The sequence below is a fragment of the Rhopilema esculentum genome, chromosome 10, assembly GCF_057945365.1.
Source record: "Rhopilema esculentum isolate cy_ngs chromosome 10, ASM5794536v1, whole genome shotgun sequence".
Lineage (NCBI taxonomy): Eukaryota > Metazoa > Cnidaria > Scyphozoa > Rhizostomeae > Rhizostomatidae > Rhopilema > Rhopilema esculentum.
This window is the reverse complement of record NC_142824.1, coordinates 8,346,150-8,365,326: the sequence shown is the minus strand read 5'-3', so window position 1 is coordinate 8,365,326 and position 19,177 is coordinate 8,346,150. Positions and strand designations below refer to the sequence as shown.

General features: G+C 37.6%; 2 protein-coding genes across 3 annotated transcripts; both read right to left on the bottom strand.

Annotated features, from left to right (window-relative positions):
* Window positions 1-125: 125 nt before the first annotated feature.
* LOC135692150 (uncharacterized) lies at window positions 126-10,738 on the bottom strand. 2 transcript variants are annotated; one of them, XM_065210212.2, is made up of 2 exons: window positions 8,209-10,738; window positions 126-2,012 (listed from the first exon to the last, which is right to left on the bottom strand). In XM_065210212.2, the coding sequence occupies exons 1-2, from the start codon at window positions 8,216-8,218 to the stop codon at window positions 1,099-1,101; spliced, it is 924 nt and encodes a 307-aa protein (XP_065066284.2). In that variant the 5' UTR covers window positions 8,219-10,738; the 3' UTR covers window positions 126-1,098. The 2 variants fall into 2 exon arrangements, with proteins under 2 accessions (XP_065066284.2, XP_065066275.2); XM_065210203.2 differs by lacking the exon at window positions 8,209-10,738 and adding an exon at window positions 5,916-7,131.
* Window positions 10,739-10,877: 139 nt separating this feature from the next.
* Window positions 10,878-17,146, bottom strand: LOC148959276 (uncharacterized). Its single transcript, XM_089110825.1, has 2 exons — window positions 16,716-17,146; window positions 10,878-12,264 (listed from the first exon to the last, which is right to left on the bottom strand). The coding sequence occupies exons 1-2, from the start codon at window positions 16,726-16,728 to the stop codon at window positions 11,465-11,467; spliced, it is 813 nt and encodes a 270-aa protein (XP_088966951.1). The 5' UTR covers window positions 16,729-17,146; the 3' UTR covers window positions 10,878-11,464.
* Window positions 17,147-19,177: the final 2,031 nt, after the last annotated feature.

The window sequence follows — 19,177 nt, the reverse complement described above, 5'->3', positions numbered from 1 at the left end:
GCCTAGAAAGTGACCGAAACATTCGGGCTGTCGTTTTCCCGTACCGGCCGGTAAGTCGGTTCCTGTGCCTTTGACAAACGGCTGGGCAGATATCACTGTAGTACAAGCACAAATCGGAACGAATGTTCATCAAATGACAATATCAACTACTTTATGTTTTACTATACAAAATAACAAAAGTTCCACAAAACACAAAACAAAGAAACATTGAAAGTGAGACAAATAACGGGACAACCAAACACCTTGGGATTTTCTCGTCTTCCTTGCTAGGATATAAGCCTGCAATGATAGTTTGATTAATTGATTACTTGATAAAAACAAATTTTGTCGATAAATACAACGTCATACAAACTTCAAAGTGCAAAATAACACTGAAATTCGCAATATTCTAAACAAAACGAATATACACACTAGCATATCCAGATTAACATATGATACATTTCAGAAAGTGCGATTCCGGGGAGAACATGGGTCCAGAGTAATTTACCACAGTGCTGTCCACTTACTCAGTTTACTCATTTTGTTTTTTTGCCCATCAAAAATTTGTTGGGACTTTTATGATACTAGACAAATAATGACTAGGTGAGAAATTTTTTTAGATGTACCTATGGACCGAGGAAGGCCATAAAAATCGAGGCGCAAATCACTCTGTGAAAATCCCCAACACCTTTGGTAGAAATCCTGTTGTTTATAGAAAATCCGTATAAATCCTTTTGTTTTGGTGGAAATCTCGTATGCCATTTGCAAAAGTGAATTGATGAAAAATGATACAATACCTTATACAAAATATAAATCATCAAACAGCATTAGTTACAATCCAGTGAAAAACCACCATTGGGTTAGTTGTTGAAGGTTATGGTGAAACCTATTTGATCATGAAAAACATCGAAAAAAGTCTTCAAGGGCTGTTGGTGGCCTATGTACGGCAACAATTATTATTATGAGTAAGGGTAATGATAAATTAAGATGTTTTCAAGACATTCGATATCAACCTGAAGATCATGATGATATTTTCATGTCGATGATAATGATTATTATAGTCGTAGCATTCAATTATGACTATATATTTGATACATATGATGATGACCACGATGTATGTCAACTTTTGTCTACAAGATAACTGGTAGAACGGTCCCTCTTCTCGTCTTTGGCCGAGTCGTTGTCTCCATCATTGAAGAATATATTTATTTCCTCTGGGGCAACTTCAATCTGCTGATTCGCAAACTGCTTTGTTCTTATCTTGGGTGCAGAAACACGAATGTTCAGCGATTCCCTATGAAACGGCTTACTACCAAGCGGAATTATTTCTTGCACAACGTTTATTTCATCTACACCCGAAGCAAGGTCCTTGAGTGAAACAAATGCTTCTCCAAAACAATGCTCCGGTCCAATTGGAAGACCGAATTTCTCTTTTTTACCAAAAAGTCGAAGATGGATAACGGACGTTTGCAGTTCAGTTTTGGGAATAAGCAAAAATTGGAATGGAATAATTAGGCTTGAATCTAAAGGAATGTGGAAGGGAGTCTTAAAAAACTTTTTGGTTGATGACGGCTGCAGCTCCAATTTAAATCGAATTTTATCTGGTCCACCGTGATTAGGAAACTGCAGACCAATAACGCCCTTTATCATTCCAGATAAACGCATATTAACAATTGAATGTTTCATACATAAACTGACAGCAAGTCTCTTTTTGCTTCGAATTTTGACACTTTTGTCTGACACTGATGACGTTTCACTCGCTGCTTTGATTATGTCGATTTTCGGAATGCTGCCACGCTTAATTTCTTCATGGTTCGCTCTCATAAACTTTCTTTTCTTCTTTACTTTGTTTTTTTTAATCATCAAATGCTTTTCATATGGCGACTCAAATTCACTGTTATCTGATTCTATAATGTCGTCCGGGTTCTCTTTCTCTTGATTATCCAGCCAGAACTGCACTAGCCAGTGTAGGAATACCAAAACAGACAACACTATCATCAGAGCCCCGAGGAATATGACAGGACCATAATACCCTGTAAAAAACAAAAACATGAAATGGTATGAGTAAGCCAAAAACAAAATTTACATACTACTCAGGGGTGGAAAAATATTTTCTAACTGGGAATGCAGTTAAAGAAATAGGACTTCTGTGCTACAAACAAACCCCGCAGTGCCATATATAATTTGAGCCTATAAGCATTTGACTACTGTAGACAATAAATACATGGATACCCTAATCATGCAGCAACTAGTTGATAACACTTTCTCCTTGATACCTCTACCATTATTGATATTACGATTGATTAGTCATTGCTGGCTAGGGTATTGCTGACTAATTTATCAATATTCTTTTATCATACTCTTTCTTGACTTTGTGTAGATTCTTTCTTTCTGGTTTTTAGTATCTCTCTGCATAAAACTATTTTTTTTATTTGTAACGATAAGGGTTCTTGTCATGACGGTGAAGAACCAGTTAATAACCGCGCTCGTGGGTGGAGCGATGGGCTAGGCCAAAGGACCTAAGCCCCGAATAGGTAACGCACAAAAGATACTCGTTCTCTGATGTTTTCTCTAATGCTTCAATTAGAAGACTAACTTATAACGTGACGTGACCAACACATACTAATAACCTAATAACATAAACGGAGCTAATTAACAGGACAATACGAGCGTCACATTACATGTTGAAAGATAAACACATTGTCATAAAGAGACGTTCACTAACACAATAGGACTTAACAGAACATGTGACTTGAACACGCGACGGGAACATTACTAAATTGGTTAAATACGAAAGCCAAACCGTTATATATTTTTCTCTCGTGCCCAAAAAGTACCAAAACTTTTTCAGGGACCATTGGCCCCATGGCTCGATATTTAACCTCTCGTCCCCTAGATATCTTCAACCCCTAATGTTATGGAAAATTGCAATCATCATTGTTTCTTAAGAGTTTCTCAATCATGATGTCAATAATATTGGCATTCGGGGTCCTATATCTAATTTTCCATGCAAGGTTACAGTCTTTTTTTTATAAGAACAATTTTATAAAAACACGGGCCTCAAAACTTGTCAAAAGCTAAAAACAAATTAAGAACAAGCTGAGGCTGAGCTTCTGCAAAATGCAATTTTGAATAACGTTTTTTCTCAAAATCGAGGATTTTTAGCGATGTGTGGGTGCTTTTTCGGTGGATATTCAAATTTGTCAGCAAATTAAGGCTGTCTCACTCACTTTGTTGGCAAATGAGGCCTGAACACCTCCTTAGAGCGAAAAAGCTAGCAATAGCACTGCTTACACCCTCTTAATTTATAAACAAATTAAGAACAATCCAGCCTCAGATTTTCAAAAAAATTAAGAACAGTCAGCCTGAACCTAAATTTACTGGTTCTTTTAAAAAAAGAGTGTATTTCACAGCAAAAACTTTTTGGAGAAGGTGCTCGCAGCTGCAAATAGTCAATCTTTCACTCGTCAATCTTTAAAATGACATCTTTGTTGTGAGATTCACGTCTTACACAAAGGAAGACACAGAAAATGTCTTCCTTTGAGTTATACTTAGACAAAGGAAGCGTATTGTTCTACCAGATTGTTGCAATGAGCCAATAACATTGAGGAATTCTCTCAAAATTTCGGAGTTATTGGATTTCTCAAAATTTAGTTGTTTCTTATTTTTTACTTCGAATGTTGAAGTTTTTAAATCATTTCAGATTGTCTAGTACTTTTGTCTTTGCCTTCAAGCGAGCTGCTTTCAAAGAAAATGCTGTGTAGCTAAAAAATCGTTAGAGCTCGCTGATAAACTTTAAGAAACAGATTATAGACAATTTTTTGTCATGATGTGAATTCTTAATTCAAAAACTTAGTTTCTTATAAGTAAGAATTGCATGTTGATTGCCAGCCCACAGATCTCGGGATGGTGTTTGACGATACATCAAAGTTAGTAAGAAAAAAGAGCTGGTATGTTGCAAGGTGATTCTTGTTCCCTTCGAAGCGATTTATTGTGGATTTTTATACAGTGTCCGCCTTTAGTTTTGTTGTGTTCTTTTTTGTAAATTGCCCTAGTTCTAAGAGCTAGGGGCTTAACCGCCCCTTATTGGTTTTGAAAAGTGACAGTTTGTACATATAGCTGTTGTTTTTGAGCTATTTCATACCAGCGCTCTCTTCGCCGTTTTCGATCCACGGTGGAGAGCCACTTCTGGAGAGCTTTACTCGCAGGGAAGCCACTTCTTTCGAATACCCCTTAGGCCTCCGCTAACCTCCCGCCGGCCCCTTCAAACGTACCGCTAGCATAATGAGTACCCCATAAAATAAAAGGATAAAAAAGGGAAGAGTTTTAGTGCGTTCTTCAAAAGATGGTTCTTTAATCTAATAATTCTAGATTGGGCAAGTCGTAGAAGAAGAAAAATTAACACCTGATTTTTGGACTACGTATGTTTTGATGCACTAATTAAACTAACAGTCTTTATGCTCGATCTTCCAAATTTACGAAATCTAGAAACTTTATCATACAGCTGAATAATTATTTACGAGGCAATTTATAAGGTTTTGTTGGTAAAAAACTATTAAAGTTAAGGCCCTCATGCAAAATTAGAATTGACCTTTGTCAGCCGGAAATTTTGAGCCCTTCACCCCCCCCCCCCCCGAAAATATCTGCCAATTTACGTCACTGGTTTGCGACCCCTAAGAATTGTTGACTTTTGATCACATACCTTCGCAGCTAAAATCGATGAACACCGATTTAAAGGACAAGTGACACGCTTTTGGCGCCAAATTTTTTTCTTCTTTTAACTTAAAGTAAAATGCTGTATGAGAGTGTTGTTGAAATATTTTTCCTTTCTGATTTCATTTTCCTACTTAAAAACCCTTTTCAAATTATGGCGGGAAATGAGTCACGTGACACCATGACGTAGATTGTGATAATTTGTTATTGCTGCTACTGGTATACAGTGCAATATTAACATTTACAACACAGTTCTAAACGAATACAGTTCGTCTGGACCTGTCGCGTCGTATTTCGTAAACTCTCTATTAGTGACAGGAAAATTCCGAGTTATCACAATGTACGTCATCGGGTCACGTGATAAAAAGCAAAATCGCGTTCCCTGTGCCCCCTGATTAGAATTTTTTGTTCTAAACCAGATAAAACTTACTTCTAAATGATGATCTATTAGTTAATGAAAAGAAAAGATAGGGTGAAAAGTGTGTCACTTGTCCTTTAACGCGATCTTAATTTTAGGTGAGAAATGGCCAGTGAGTGATTCGATGTCTCGCGGATTCCTGTTATTCTGACTTGGTTCATAAAGATATTCACAAATTTTATTTTCTATCCTGCAACAGAGAAACAATGGCTTGATATTATTAATATTATTATCAATTCTTCTGATATCCGGATTAGATTTCCATTCACCACGAAGGCCCATGAAGTAGGCCACCTCTTTAACTACTCCCGAGAGCGGCCAATAAAAGTTCCTGCCCTCTTTTGACGGTAATTAGATTTCTTTTATAAAGGATTTTTCAATGGAGACATTTTCATTATTGCCTAGTTACAATGAACTTGTAAACATTATAAATTTGCCTTGAAATTTATAAATGTAAACAACCATATAAAATTATTAGCTACTTTATAGCCTCAGAGGACACTGCTGAATGCAGAGGAACATCTGAAATGAACGATGTTATAGCTAGCATATGTGAAAATCTCTAGGAACGTGAGAAATGCGATGTTATTTGGCCTCGTCTAGTCCACTAGCAGAGGATATCTACACGCACTTCCACAGCGTGATTGAAGTCTTGCCAGTGGCTGTAAACAGGTTTACCCTGGCAACTGAAATATAGGCTGGTTTCATTCTTGTTCAGGACAAACTCTTGTGTCTTTCCCACTCTTTAGCAGATAAGGTTGAAACTGATAGAAATTAGACCTTTTAAATTTAAATTAATACTTACAAGGTATGCCTGTGCTCTCCATTCCGCGACAGCATACACCGCTTCCTTAGGCCATGCCTCATTCAAAGGAATGTGTTGCAAAAGCGAAACTTCACTAGTCAGCACTTTTCAAATAGCAGAAAAGATTCTATTTTTCCGGTTGAATTCAAGGCGATATTGTGCTGAGTTCATGGTTTTAGCTAACTTGCTGCTAGGATACTTGATAAAATCCAGTTAAAACGTTGGTTAAAGGCACAAGCTAGGCCAGAGCCTACTACAACTATTGTTTTGGAAACTAGCGCCTTTTCAAAAATTGACATCAATTAAGACCGCTAGTTTTGTTGCCACAACAATACAAAGACTTTTTTTTATCACATTGTTTTTCGGTTCCATAAACAATAAGATGAACGAATAATTGGTTAATACCACGCAGTCCATGCGGGATTAATTTGTTACCAGACAATAAGGTAGTATGGGACATTATTTTCCGTCTAGAAAGAGGCTTTCTGTTCTCTGCGGATGCGCCGTGACGTGTTTAAAGAAAAGAAGACAACACAAGATTTTGGAATTTGTTTTCCTCTGCAAAACCCCCTTCCGTTTCTGCATTTATCTTAAACGATAGGGGTATACTCCGCTTTTTAACCAGTTCCTTGTCCCTCACGCTGTTAGAAGGTGTTCCTGAATATAAGGAGAAGCGCAGGGGATGTTATCATTTGTAACATCAAATTTGTGAGAAAAAACGAGTCTACGCTGTCTCCGCAACACTCATTTCCAACAACATATTAATTGACGACAACAAGAAACAATCATCATCAAAATTTTGTGCCCCTAAAAACTTGATTTTGCCGGCCCATAAAAATTTCCACCACGTCCCTGAGGAGGAGGTTAACAGAAAGAGCTGAATGATACAAGGGTGAACTAATGGGCAAAAGAATCTGTTTTCTTCGCTACCGAATAAAGGGTTTGGATGGAGACGCAAGCAAATGATTTGCCAAAACCACTAAATGCATGTTGCTTTTTACCTTAAGGTACCAGGGCTCATTCACTGAGGCTCTGGCATCCAGGGTATGGGGTTTTAGTCCATGTTCATTAATGGAGAAAATACATCATGTTCATTAATTGTAATTTTACACTCCTGAGGTTTTGGAAAAAGGCATGAAGACATTTTGAAACTAACAGTATAATGAATTAAGTTTTTTCATTGATGTCTAGATGAGCCGGCTAGTCCACAAAACATCAAGGAGTGGAAGTGGGTTAGGAAATATTGTCGAACTGTAATCATGTCCTTCATCGTTTCTTTGCCATTGACATCTTCCATTCAACCACGTAGCTGTAGGTGTCGGCTAGGGGGGGGGGCAAACTCGAGCAAGAACCATACATAGGGGGGGCAGGCTTCAAAACAAGAAAACAGATATATAACAAACAAATATATTTGGACAAAATCAATGTCATGGAATTATAAATATGCCAAATTTTCAAAATATCATTTGGAAAAACTGTAGCGTTTACCCTCTATTGAATCTCACAATATCCTTCCCTCTTATCAAAACAGGGACAGAAGGCATAGGTATGTTTGCCGTGCACGGGTCTGTGGAAAATTGGAGGTAACAATGTAAAATCTGCAATTCGTACAAAAGCCAGAAAATTATACTATGCACTTTTGCCTAAGAAGATATTGGCACCGTTTCAACCCAATACTATCCAAATTTATCCATTCTTGATCCTGTTTTGGAAAATCGACACCTTCAAGCTTGTAATTAAGAATTTTGAGTCTGCTTAGAATCAATAATGTTTGCTAGCGTTTTTTTGGCATAGAATCAAAACTTCATGGTTAAAGTTTTTTCATGCTGTCCAATTACGTGGTGTGGAATCTTGAGTTTTGACTTAGGGTTTGCATTGCATGCTAGATACATGTGGACTTCAGCTACAAAGTGATATTATCTAAACTTGATTGATGTAAGTAATATGGGACATCGTCGACTATTGGATGAAAACTGGAACTTGGAGCTGGGAAGCGCCAAGATAATGGTCTACAGTAGAGCAAGGATCAGAGCAGGCAAATATTACAAAGGATATTTGTCAATACAAACTCCAAATTATGGTTTGTACACCGAAAATTATCTATCTAACAAACAGCACACCTTGGCCGGCTCCGAGACTTATCTGAGTGCGCATTCCATGTGTGGCAAATAGCATGTGCCAATCAGAAACAGGCACCTGTTTCTTCTTTATGACTTTTTTGCAGCTTATCAAATAGGAACACGAACAATGTCGGCTAGACAACCCTGTGAAGTATTTGAAAACGTGAACTTACGTATATGCATTGTAACACCATGTTCCAAAGTTGGTACCCATTTACGCAGGTTGGCCAAAATAATAAGAACGATTTTTGTCAAGTCATATTATTAGAGAAGAATGCAAACAGAATTATCAAGAACAACGTGGTTTCATTGAAATGACTAAGCTGGTTATGTGGGTTGGATTTCCCCATTATCAGATTGTATTACATGTTTGCATAAACTGTGCAAATCATACAGTCACTTTATAAGGAACTTCTGCTGAGGGCTCAATTCTTTGTTTTTTGTAAAAAGGGAACAAATTTTATTGACTTAGATAAAGAAATACAGTCAGGGCTTCAAGGGCAATGGCTTCCTTGTTAGCACGTTAAAAAGGTTATGGACAACCTGAGAAAGAACTATTTCTCATACAGAGCAGAGTAATGAATGAGTGGAATAGTTTTCCAGGAAAAAAATAGTAAATGTGAAATTGCCTGTATAATTTGAGAAATTATAATGAAGGGCATAAGTGTGAATACGCTTAATAAAAGCAAGAAAGGTTTAGGCCAATGAATAACTTGTCTTTCATTACAGCATAAAGTTTTTACTATTTACTTCCAATATTTTGCATTATCTGCAACACCAATATGCTAGTTACAAGTGCTAATGAAGGAGTCGGCTTGTGTTATATCTTTTGGCCTAAACCTAGAGCCTGAAGCCATTGACTGAGTTTTTATTACGTCTTTAAAAAACACCTTAAATGCTTATTCTCTTATCAAAAAACTCGGAATCACGAAAATAATTGTCTACTATTGCAGCAGCAGCTTCTTCTCTTCGTAGCAGTTGCATTTAGCTACTAGAAAACCCCAATTAGCACGTCTGAATCGGCCAAATTGGCAGGGTGGGGGCCTATGAAGATCTGCTATTAGATCCCTTCCCAAGCATTTGGTTTATTTACAAAAAATCAATTTGATTTCTTGTTACTGTTCAATTTAGGCAACCTTTTCCAACTCAACTATTGTTGTTCTTTAATTCATTAGTTTCACTTTACGTTTCTCACTGGCTTTTTTGGTTTTACTATATTTTTGACTGTAATACCTTGTCAGGGTTTATTCTAAGAAAAATTTCCAGCACCGCAAATCAATCACTGGTATCTTTTTCGCTAAACGCTTCAACTCTACTGTTGAGAAAAAACCAAAAACAATGATAATACAGGGGCGTCATGGCCGGGGGGCAGGGGGGCCGTGGTGACCGGAACAGTGCCGATTTTGAGCCTTTCACCAGATTTGAAATTTTGTCCCCGATTCGAAAATTTATGCAGTTATGTTGCATAAGGTAAAACAAGGAAGAGGTCGATCAATACCATCGCTTTCCACCAGTGGATATTCATTTTGAGAATAAAATTTTATTATCAACATATGCTCCAAAGAATGCAATTTCCAGCAAACTTGAAGCATTAATGTTATGAAAAATTTTCCCATTCGGCAGCAACCATGGTGCCGCCTCGGGCAGTGGCTTTTTTCTACCCTTGTCGTAATTTACCGTTCTATAGTATACCCGTATCTTATGCAAGCATTGGCTAGGGTGCTAGCTGCAGTTCCAAACTCATGAGATGTTAGGAGGCTAATCCACGTGAAGTTTAATCATCATTAGATTATTAAATGTAACACACAAAAACTGTACCTAGGGGTGCATTTTAATTTGCCAGTGCTCGAAATGTGGAACCCTTATCCCCGGGGGGTCTACCTTGGAGAAAAATCACAAGGACGTGTATTCTGCAATTATTTGTTGACCCTGTTCTGCAAAAAAATTATGTAAACATGAGGCCTATCCTGGAATAAGAGCTTTAATTCCAAATTTGAGCTAAAATGATTTCCAAACGCAAAAAAGGGTGTTTTCCCAAATCTTTAAGGCTGTGGTCAGCAAAAATTATATCCTCTTTGCCCATCCAATCTTCCAACCCTGGCTACGCCACTGCTTCTTAGCTTCTTTACCTTAAAGTTAAAAGGCGAATTTTAAAAATGGGCGTTTCCATCATTTACCAGTGACCTGAAGGGTGTGGCACAGAAGTTCAATTAATATCTAACACTCAATCATTGTTGCTTAAATCCGTCCCAGCTGACTATTTACTATAATTCTTCTGTTGTGTTAAGTTTTTGTGTTTTGATTTTAAATTCGCATAGTTTTACCCAACGATTCCTTATATTTTGCGAAATATTTTTCCAATTGGTAAAATTTTTACAACAACACAAAATTTAAATCACAACACCAAGAATCAAATCTACAACACCACATAACGGTAACAAAACCACGTTAGAATAACCCCTGTTCCTTCTTGGTTGAAGTGGAATTTCTATTATTTATGTCATGTAGATAAAAATTTCTAAATAGAAAGGCAAGAATTCTTCTTTCGAAAAAAATTTATGTTTTATGTCATATTGATTGGATATGTGTTTGGTTTCCAGCAACGAAAAATTGTGCTTTGAGAAGAAAAATCACTTTCAAAGGAAAACTTACGACAAATACTACTTTTTGGTTTGTCGTTATAACAGGATTAAATATTCTTAATAAAAGAATTCATTTAATCTCTAGGTTAATCCTAAAATCAGATTTATAGAGTAATGGTAGGTTAATTTCAGGTGGATTCGATTTAAAGAAGATTCGTTAAATAAGATGATTTGTGGAAGAATTGAATAAAAAGGTCCAGTCAGTGGTATTCAGAGGTCAGGATAACGAGAAGTCTACATACATTACAATGATAAAAACTGTAGAGTATTTCCCTCTTTTCATGACTTTCTTTAGATACTCGCCTCGCCTGAAAAAATAGCTGATCATTTTATACAAATAACGTCATATTCCCAATTCAACTGTGCGACTGAATGCAACTACAAACTCAATTATTTTCACACTGTCATCTATAAAGGTATGGCAAGGGTGACATTAAGTTATAGTTAAAATAATATGTTCTATAATTTGCAAGTACGCGTATACAAGATAAAGCATCGTACGTAATCTTTTAGCTGTTACTACTAGATCCTGTTGTGAACGCGTCGCACTTCTGCTGGCAACGTGATTTGAAACCAGTGGCGTAGCTTGACCTTCCGGAGGGGGTGGGGTCTCATCTAGTGGGGTGTCACCAGAGGGGGTGGGGTGTCTTCCAGGGGGGTGGGGGTGGGGGTGTCTTCCAGGGGGGATGGGGTGTCAGACCAGAGGGGGAAGTTTATAGTGAGAATTTATTATAAAGCATAATAACAGTTAGCTTAAGCCATCTATATACTGAATTTAAAGAAAAGTTTATTTTCGAATGACTTTAAAAGGCCTAATTGTTGACATCCTTTCTCTCTGTGCCACATCCGCCAAATGAATAGTTACTTCACCCAGTAGTTTCTCTTTTCCAAAATGCATCCCCAGTCTAACGTGCCTGCCGTATAGACGAAAACGCATCGCTGATTTAAATAAGTCCTCTCTTGAAACATTTGAAAATTTGAAGGATGCTCCAAATTCTGGGTCACTCGTTGACACAAGTTTCGTTTTACTTCGATATTTTTTAGCAGGCAGCAGGACCATACTTATTCTCACGTGATCGATTCCGGTGACTTCGCCAGGTAGCAAATCCGTAATTTTGTGAATGACAGCAAACAAAAATAAATCCTTTTTTGAATATTGTAACGTGATATGCAGGTTGCCCAGTCCCTTGGCAGGATCTTCCATGCTACGGCTCCTGCGTTTCTTTCGGCTACCCTTTTGCTTTGGTGGCATTAGCTCTTGTTTTTTGGTGTCAGAGCTGGAAATCATTGGGCCAATCTGTGATACCCCTGGTGCATTGTCTTCATCCTCTGATGAAATATATTTCTTATCAGATAGGTCGCCTGTGCTCATAACATAGGTCGCCTCCTTTAGATTCACGGGGCATGTGTTGTCGCTTATTTCCGTCCCAGAGTCCTCCGTTGCAACTTCAGCGTATTCGGGGTCCGGTGAACCATCCTTGTTTACTTCACAGAAACATTTGCCACTTTTGATAAGGAAGTATACGAGAACAAGAATAAGTGCTGTTCCGCCGATCACACCGAGGAAGATAACAGCAGGCTCAAACCCTGTAAAACACAAAAACACGTTATTAACGCTAAAAATTCAATCAGTTTCCATTCAAAGCAAATTCAAGTCCATTTCATAAAAAATATCATATCATTTGTAATGAAACCCAGGCTTTTTGAAAAGGATGAAACTATTATTTATGCTTATGCGGTTTGCATTCCAAAGAAAACGTCGCAAAAGACAGAAAAGCGTAAAAATGGTTGGCCAAGTTTTGTCCCGATTGATTCAGCCTTTGAAAATGGCATTGTGGCAAAACAAAATGGCAAGAGTTCCAAAAATATCAAACATGTTAGATATTTTGCCCTCGGCTTGAAAAAGAAATTACTTCGCAAGTTCACCATCGCTAAAAATTTGATGCTTTTACGATTAGACACCTATTTTCTGTTCAATTGACGAAGAAAACAGAAAGAAGAGCTCCTTTTGATTTATTTAATGTTCTTTTTCGTATTAACTTACGTTACGTCTTTGTGTTGTCAAAAAGTATAATTAAAAAACAAAAGAACTAAAAAAGTGAGTAATTGTCCGGAGCTTATTTCTTGTTAAAAATGCGTGTATTTGTTTTGGACATTGTTTCATTTGCCGTGTAGATATGCTTGCGTATACTGCTGATTAGTGTACTTTATTAGCTCTTGATCACCATCACTACCGAAGCAGTTCATTAATCACTGAAGCATCGGTAATCTTTCATGTATACACAACTAAATACTCCATATTCGATCAATGTGTACCAAAGCAGGTGAATAAAGACTACTATTTGTGTCTGAGTTTGATCAGTTGTACAATTAATATTTCATCCAAGCCTACTGAGTTGGTTTAAATTTCTCGTACACCGCACACCTTTGCCAAAAACTCTTTTGAATTCGAAAATGATCCTCAAAAATTCCATAAAAATAATTTAGTTCCAAGAAAATTTGTGCGCTGTTTCGAAAGGATGGTACGTGTCTCGATGTAACGTAGGCATATAATCAATTACAATAGAGATAGCTTTTCTCTTGCAGACTGAAAAGTCAAGGCTTATATCAGGGCAGTCCTTAGACCCCTTAAATTACACAAAAAAAACATTCTAAATAGCCCCTAACAGTAAAAAATACACTCTTTTTTATAAGAAACAGGTTATAGAAAAATGGTAGGCTCAATTTTTCGAAAGTTAAGAAACAATCCTACCCAAATCGAAAAAGCTAGAAAACTTTTATAATTTGCAGTTTTAATTTTCAGAGTTGACACTCGAAACAGTCTTGACATTGAACACTTGACATACAGTTTGCATTCATTCTCAGTACATTGCAAACTGAAGAAAATTTCTTTAAAAATTTGCTTTGACTTCAACTTGACATTGATGAAAGTCAATGAGCTCAACTGTTTACAGATCTCAAAAGAACTAGTCATTCTAGAAAAACAAAATTGCTTGATCACTTTGTTAGTTTATCTCTGAATGTGGGTGAACTATTTACTTTACCATGGAAGCACGTTTAAAAAATTCATTACCTTAGAAATTTAAGAAACATGGAAGAAACTTTTGATAGCAAAATGGCCAGAAAATTGAAGAAACTGCCTACCAGCACCAGACCTTACTTAGTTTCTTAAAAAAAAATACTTGTATAGGGTAATGTGGGGCAAAATGAGACACATACGAAATTGGAGCAATACACGTTTCTTAATAAGAAAGTATTTTATAAGAAAGTTGTGCTCGGTTCTTCAAAAAGTTAAGAAAGTTCAGGGTTGGATCTTTTAAACCCAAGAAAGTAGATAAATTTAGACATTCAAAGTTTCAAAGGAAATTATGTGTAAGAGTGAAATATTTCAACAATACAGTAATGTGTTGAACAGGAAACGACGAATACAGTATGACATTGAAGATTTTTGAGAAATATAGCATATTTAAAGCATTTCATCTTCTCCATCACTGCGCATGCTAAGTAACGTAAACTTTGCAACTTTACGTTAAGAAAATGTTAAGAACATTTTAGTGCTGAAATTAGGAAATAGCTAAGAAAGTCTGAAGGCTGGGCTGAAAAAAACTTTCTTATTTGAAAATCGTGCAATGGGTCCTCAGATTGTTACCATTGAAATAACCATTTGCAAACAGGCATCATAGGATGTTCCTCGTCTTTACATTTAAATTGAATAGTTTACAACAAAAGCAGATTAGTCATTAAGATCGGGGCAACGAAAGATTCTCGCGGAGGTCAAGTAAATTACTCGAGCGAATGTACACTCATTTTTTTATAAGAAAGAAAGGTCCATGTTTAGTACTCTAGTTTCTTAATGTTATGGAAATTTAAATACTCCTTGTTTCCTAAGAGTTTCTTAATTATGATGTCTTGAATGATGTTATGAAATGTTCGTGACCTTCACGAACAATGACGTTTATCACGTCAAGAGATTTCTGGAGTTTGCAAAATTCGTTGTTCTCAGTTCTATCACGATTTAATAGTTTCTTAATTTTTTTGCTTCGAGTACTGAAGTTTCTTAATTTTTCTGACTGTCCAGTACTCGTTTCTTATAGGCATTTTCTTTTATAAAAATGAGTTTGACCTCTACTCCTTCTGTCTGGATAGTGCTACAACAACGCATTAGTTGTAATTCGGAAACCAACGTTTCTTTTGTTGCCTAGTAGCAAAGTAAAGCAACAACCATTGTCTTATTCTGCTTGTTAGAACTGACCACAAATTTGAACAGTTTACGCAGTGCATCCGATTTCAGGTACTTGTTTGGGATACAATACGAGAGTCAATCTTTTGATGAAAGAGTATAATTATTCCTTTTAACAGAAAGAAAGGGTGGGGGCTCTCCCTCACAAGAGACTGTAGTTTTTCGTTTCCCAACATACACATGGCTCCTTGGCGTGTGGATACCATTTGTGACATCGATATCCAGTGGGATGTGAAATCGGAGTGCAAGCCTGTTTGCTGAGCCGTGGGCGTAGGCAAAATTCTTTGTTAGAGGTTAGAGGGAGGGCTAAAGATTTTGGTATTCAGAATGTGGATAGCACGAGTCAAAAGGCCGATGGATAAAGAAATTCGAATAAAGGGTGCTGCAGTTAGGGAGGGTGGTCAGAAATTTAGGCTATGGGGCAAAAGAGAAATGGGTGCCAACATTTAGGTTGGAGAACTGGCTGATCATGAAGGACAGTGTCTGTTATGTGGTCACCACAACTGTTCTCTGTAAAAAGTCAGCAACTTCTGTCTTTATATCTTCGAGTTTGACATATCTTTCTCCGCCTGCCCCTGTTAGGCAGGGGCTATAAACCCCGTCGTTCAGGAGTGCAAATGCCTTTGAAGTTTAACCATGTCCTTGTCAAGCAGGCTAACTTTACAGGCACTGACAAAGCGAGGGGATAGGGGTCTATGACACAAAGTTACAGTCTTCGTTAAATTCCATTATTTTTCTTCGCGACAGATACGCACTGATACTCAACAGCATTCAAAAGTCATAATGTGAAGACATGATCAGCAGGGTTCTTTGACAAACTAACAAGGGGGAAATGCCCAAGGGCCCACGTAACCAGGGGGCAGGGTTGCCATGTCCCCCCAACTTTTTTGTGAAGCAAGTAGTTTTAAAGCTGCAGTAAACGGGGAAGGAAGCCTTGGCCCCCTACTTTTGCTAACTTTGGCCCTCTCACTTTCAAATTCTTTCAATCACTTTCAAGATACGCAGCTACCGACAATCTATAACATTTACCGACCATCTGTAAAAATTTACCGACCAACTTTCCAAAAGTGTACCACCCCCACATCCCCCCAGTAGGTACGCCCCTGCGTCTAGGACATTGGTCCCTTTCTCTAAGAACAAAAGCTTTACCCCCACTGGAAGTCTCTTCAAAAAAGGCTAAGATCGAAGGAAAACGGCTTTTGACCCGATGGTAATACAACGCAACGACCTAACAGGGCAAAATATGAATGTGGCAATTTCAACCTGGCGGGAAATGTGACGTTATCGCTAGTAGAAAATTTTCGGGATTAAAACATCCATTGTCAATAGCACTATCAGGACACTTCAGGGAGAGCATTATCTGAAATTAGGGGATCAATGAATATGAAAAATAAATACAAAAATGGCTAATAACAAATATATATAGTAACTGCCGCTTTTGAACATATTCATTCAATACTAAGTGTTTTGATTGGGAATATTTCGAGTTAAATGCCACAAAAGGGCAAAAAAACCTATTAAATTGAATCTCTGGATGATATGGACGTACAATTTGCCTGTTTACTCATCATCATCATTCCTCAAATGGGTGTCCCTTTCATTTTAGCTTAGTTTGAAATATGTTTGTCATGAATTAATTATCACATATTACAGAGTTCATTATCATCAATAACTTTCTAATGTTCTGTTCGTGGACAAAATGTTGTGAAACGCGAATCGGGTGTTTTTCCTGCTTTGTTTGGTTGGGAGAGAAAACTCACGATAGGCCCCACAATGTTGTTATTAAATCATAACTTACATGGTAACGGCATATTTTCAGGCGAAGGTCCGGATTCTGTTCATACATAATCCATATGGTACTGCAGATTACAGCTGGCCTACTATCAATGATAGTTGTGCCATTAAACGAGGGCAGCAAAATTAGAACAAATCAGTGGCCCGCAGTTGAGTGGCGGGGCAAGTACCGTGGTTTCGCTCAATACAACTGCTCCTTTTGCAATCACGTTGCTTTAAATCACGTGTATATGTCTTTTACTCTAAGATTGATGTATAACCATAATATTGAATGTGTTCTTGATTCACCAAAAAGTGTGGATGATCTTCTAAACGACAAGAAACGATCAGCTCCGTAAGTCGTCCTCACACTTTCGTCATCAAAAGTAAAGTGCATAGGAAAGTTAAACTTATTTGCATAACAACACAGCCGCTCGTCCGTGTCCAAGCGATGAAACATACGAAGGAAATATGTTGTACGCTATTGTCTCCCGCGTAACTTGTAAACAAAGAAAGCTCTCCTTGACAAAATAGCAATCATCGCTTTTACTTGAATGCCGCAGTCATGTTGTGAAATGCAACAGTTTCGGCTATTATGAAAGCCAAGGAACCTATATTTACTTTTAATTTCACAGGCTTGTTAAACTAGAAATCTTTGGTGGGTGAGACCTCTTGGAAAGTAATGGGGCCCCATATCTGTTTGCACCGATGATAGTTTTTCGACATGTAGTTTTTATATAATAATTCTTAACTAATCGTATTCTAATTAAGGCTAACTTCTCGCAACCCCCGGACTACATCAAGAAGACTGTATCAGGGTTTTTTTACTTCTTTTAAGAGCGATTGCCCCTCCAGGGCCCATAACCTTCCATTGTTGAAAGCCATTGGCTGTTGTTCTCCACCTAGTGTAAACAAAGTGGAGATATCTAGGGGAAGCACGGGGGAAATTCCCTTTGTAGGGCCCGTGCGGGTAAGGCTAAAATGTGCGAGAAGGAAGAACCGCAGGATAGGCTGTCCGCCGGATTCTGTGAATCTTGCAATGTGATTTTAAAATGAAAGATATACAGGAACAAAGCAATACGACGACGAGAATCCAATGTCACGAAATAAAATTTTCAAAGTAAATCAAATTTAAAGAATATAGGCTAAAATGTAGGCTAAAATGTATTTTACTGCAGCTTTAAAACTACTTGCTTCGCAAAAAGTTGGGGGCATGGCCATCCCGCCCCCCGGTGGCGTAGGCCCTGCTTTGTCGAAAACTTTCTTGTCTGCGCATAAGGAATTCTGCGGTTTTTGGCTCAGTCTCCTTTCTCCCAGTATTTGCTCATATGGTCTTTTTTCGCTTTTTGTGATTCCCGAAGATTTTGACGTGGGAGCGGGGTGCATACAGATCGCTTACTTCTTACCCCTAGCACCTTTCGAAAAGACTATGGGCCATATTTCTGTGTTTTTAGTTGTTGGTGTTCGGAGAAGACACAACAGAAGAGAAGCCTGCAGCAAAGACCTAATAAAGGAAGGGAGAAAGGTCTTATAAGATGGGGAGGTGAGATATTTACTTGCCATTTTAATCTGGTCCGTAAATTTACCTGGCAGTAGGAGAAATAGGGAGATAAGAGCTCAATCAAAGCCTTTGTCGGAAAAGCTTTTGGTTTTGTGCCAGTACCTGACCCTGTACCAGTAGTATAGAACCAAAAATGTAGAGGGGGGCCATAGAGCTTTCTCCATATTGTATTCAAAATTAATGTTTCAGTTGCTTTGATTTGTATGGCTCCTCAATATCCATTCATTTACTTTTTCATTTTTTCTAGGTTAAATCATCTCCCAATGTCTACCTGCTACTTGAGTAGAAAAATCGTAAAAATAATCATTGCAAAGTAGAAAAATTCTGCCAGCATTTATCGAGTTTTTAGTTATCAAGATGGCTTTTGAGGTCACACATAAATGCAAATGTAAAAAATAACATCGGTTCAATCAAAGATTTGACCCTGGCAGAAAAAAGGCATGATATTTTAGGATTATCCAGAAAAATAGAGGAGGGGGTGCAGCCCCCTTTCTAGAAGTACAAGTGACGACAGGAACTGTTTTTAAGATGCAGTCAGTTTTTCAACAGCATTCCCGTTGAATCAAGAAATTCAACCAATGTAGAAATCTTTAAAACGACAAATGAAAGCCTCATGCTCCTGCAAATTCATGTTCCTTTTATGTTTCTAAATGAAGTGATACACACAGGCTATGCTATGCAAAGTATAGGATGTATTGCATAGATAGACTGTATGTTATTTTACGCATTCTATAGTTATGAAAACATTTTATTTTGTATTTTGTGTTAGTTTTTATCAGCTGGGTATACAAACCTAGTATTAAGGTAGATTTTGTATGCAACGCTAATCAAAACATTTGAAAGAAAAAACTAACGCCACTTGTTCCTGTCGTAGCAACACGAACTACTTTTTCTCGTTCGTTAGAAGGTTTCGTAGCAAGTCTGCA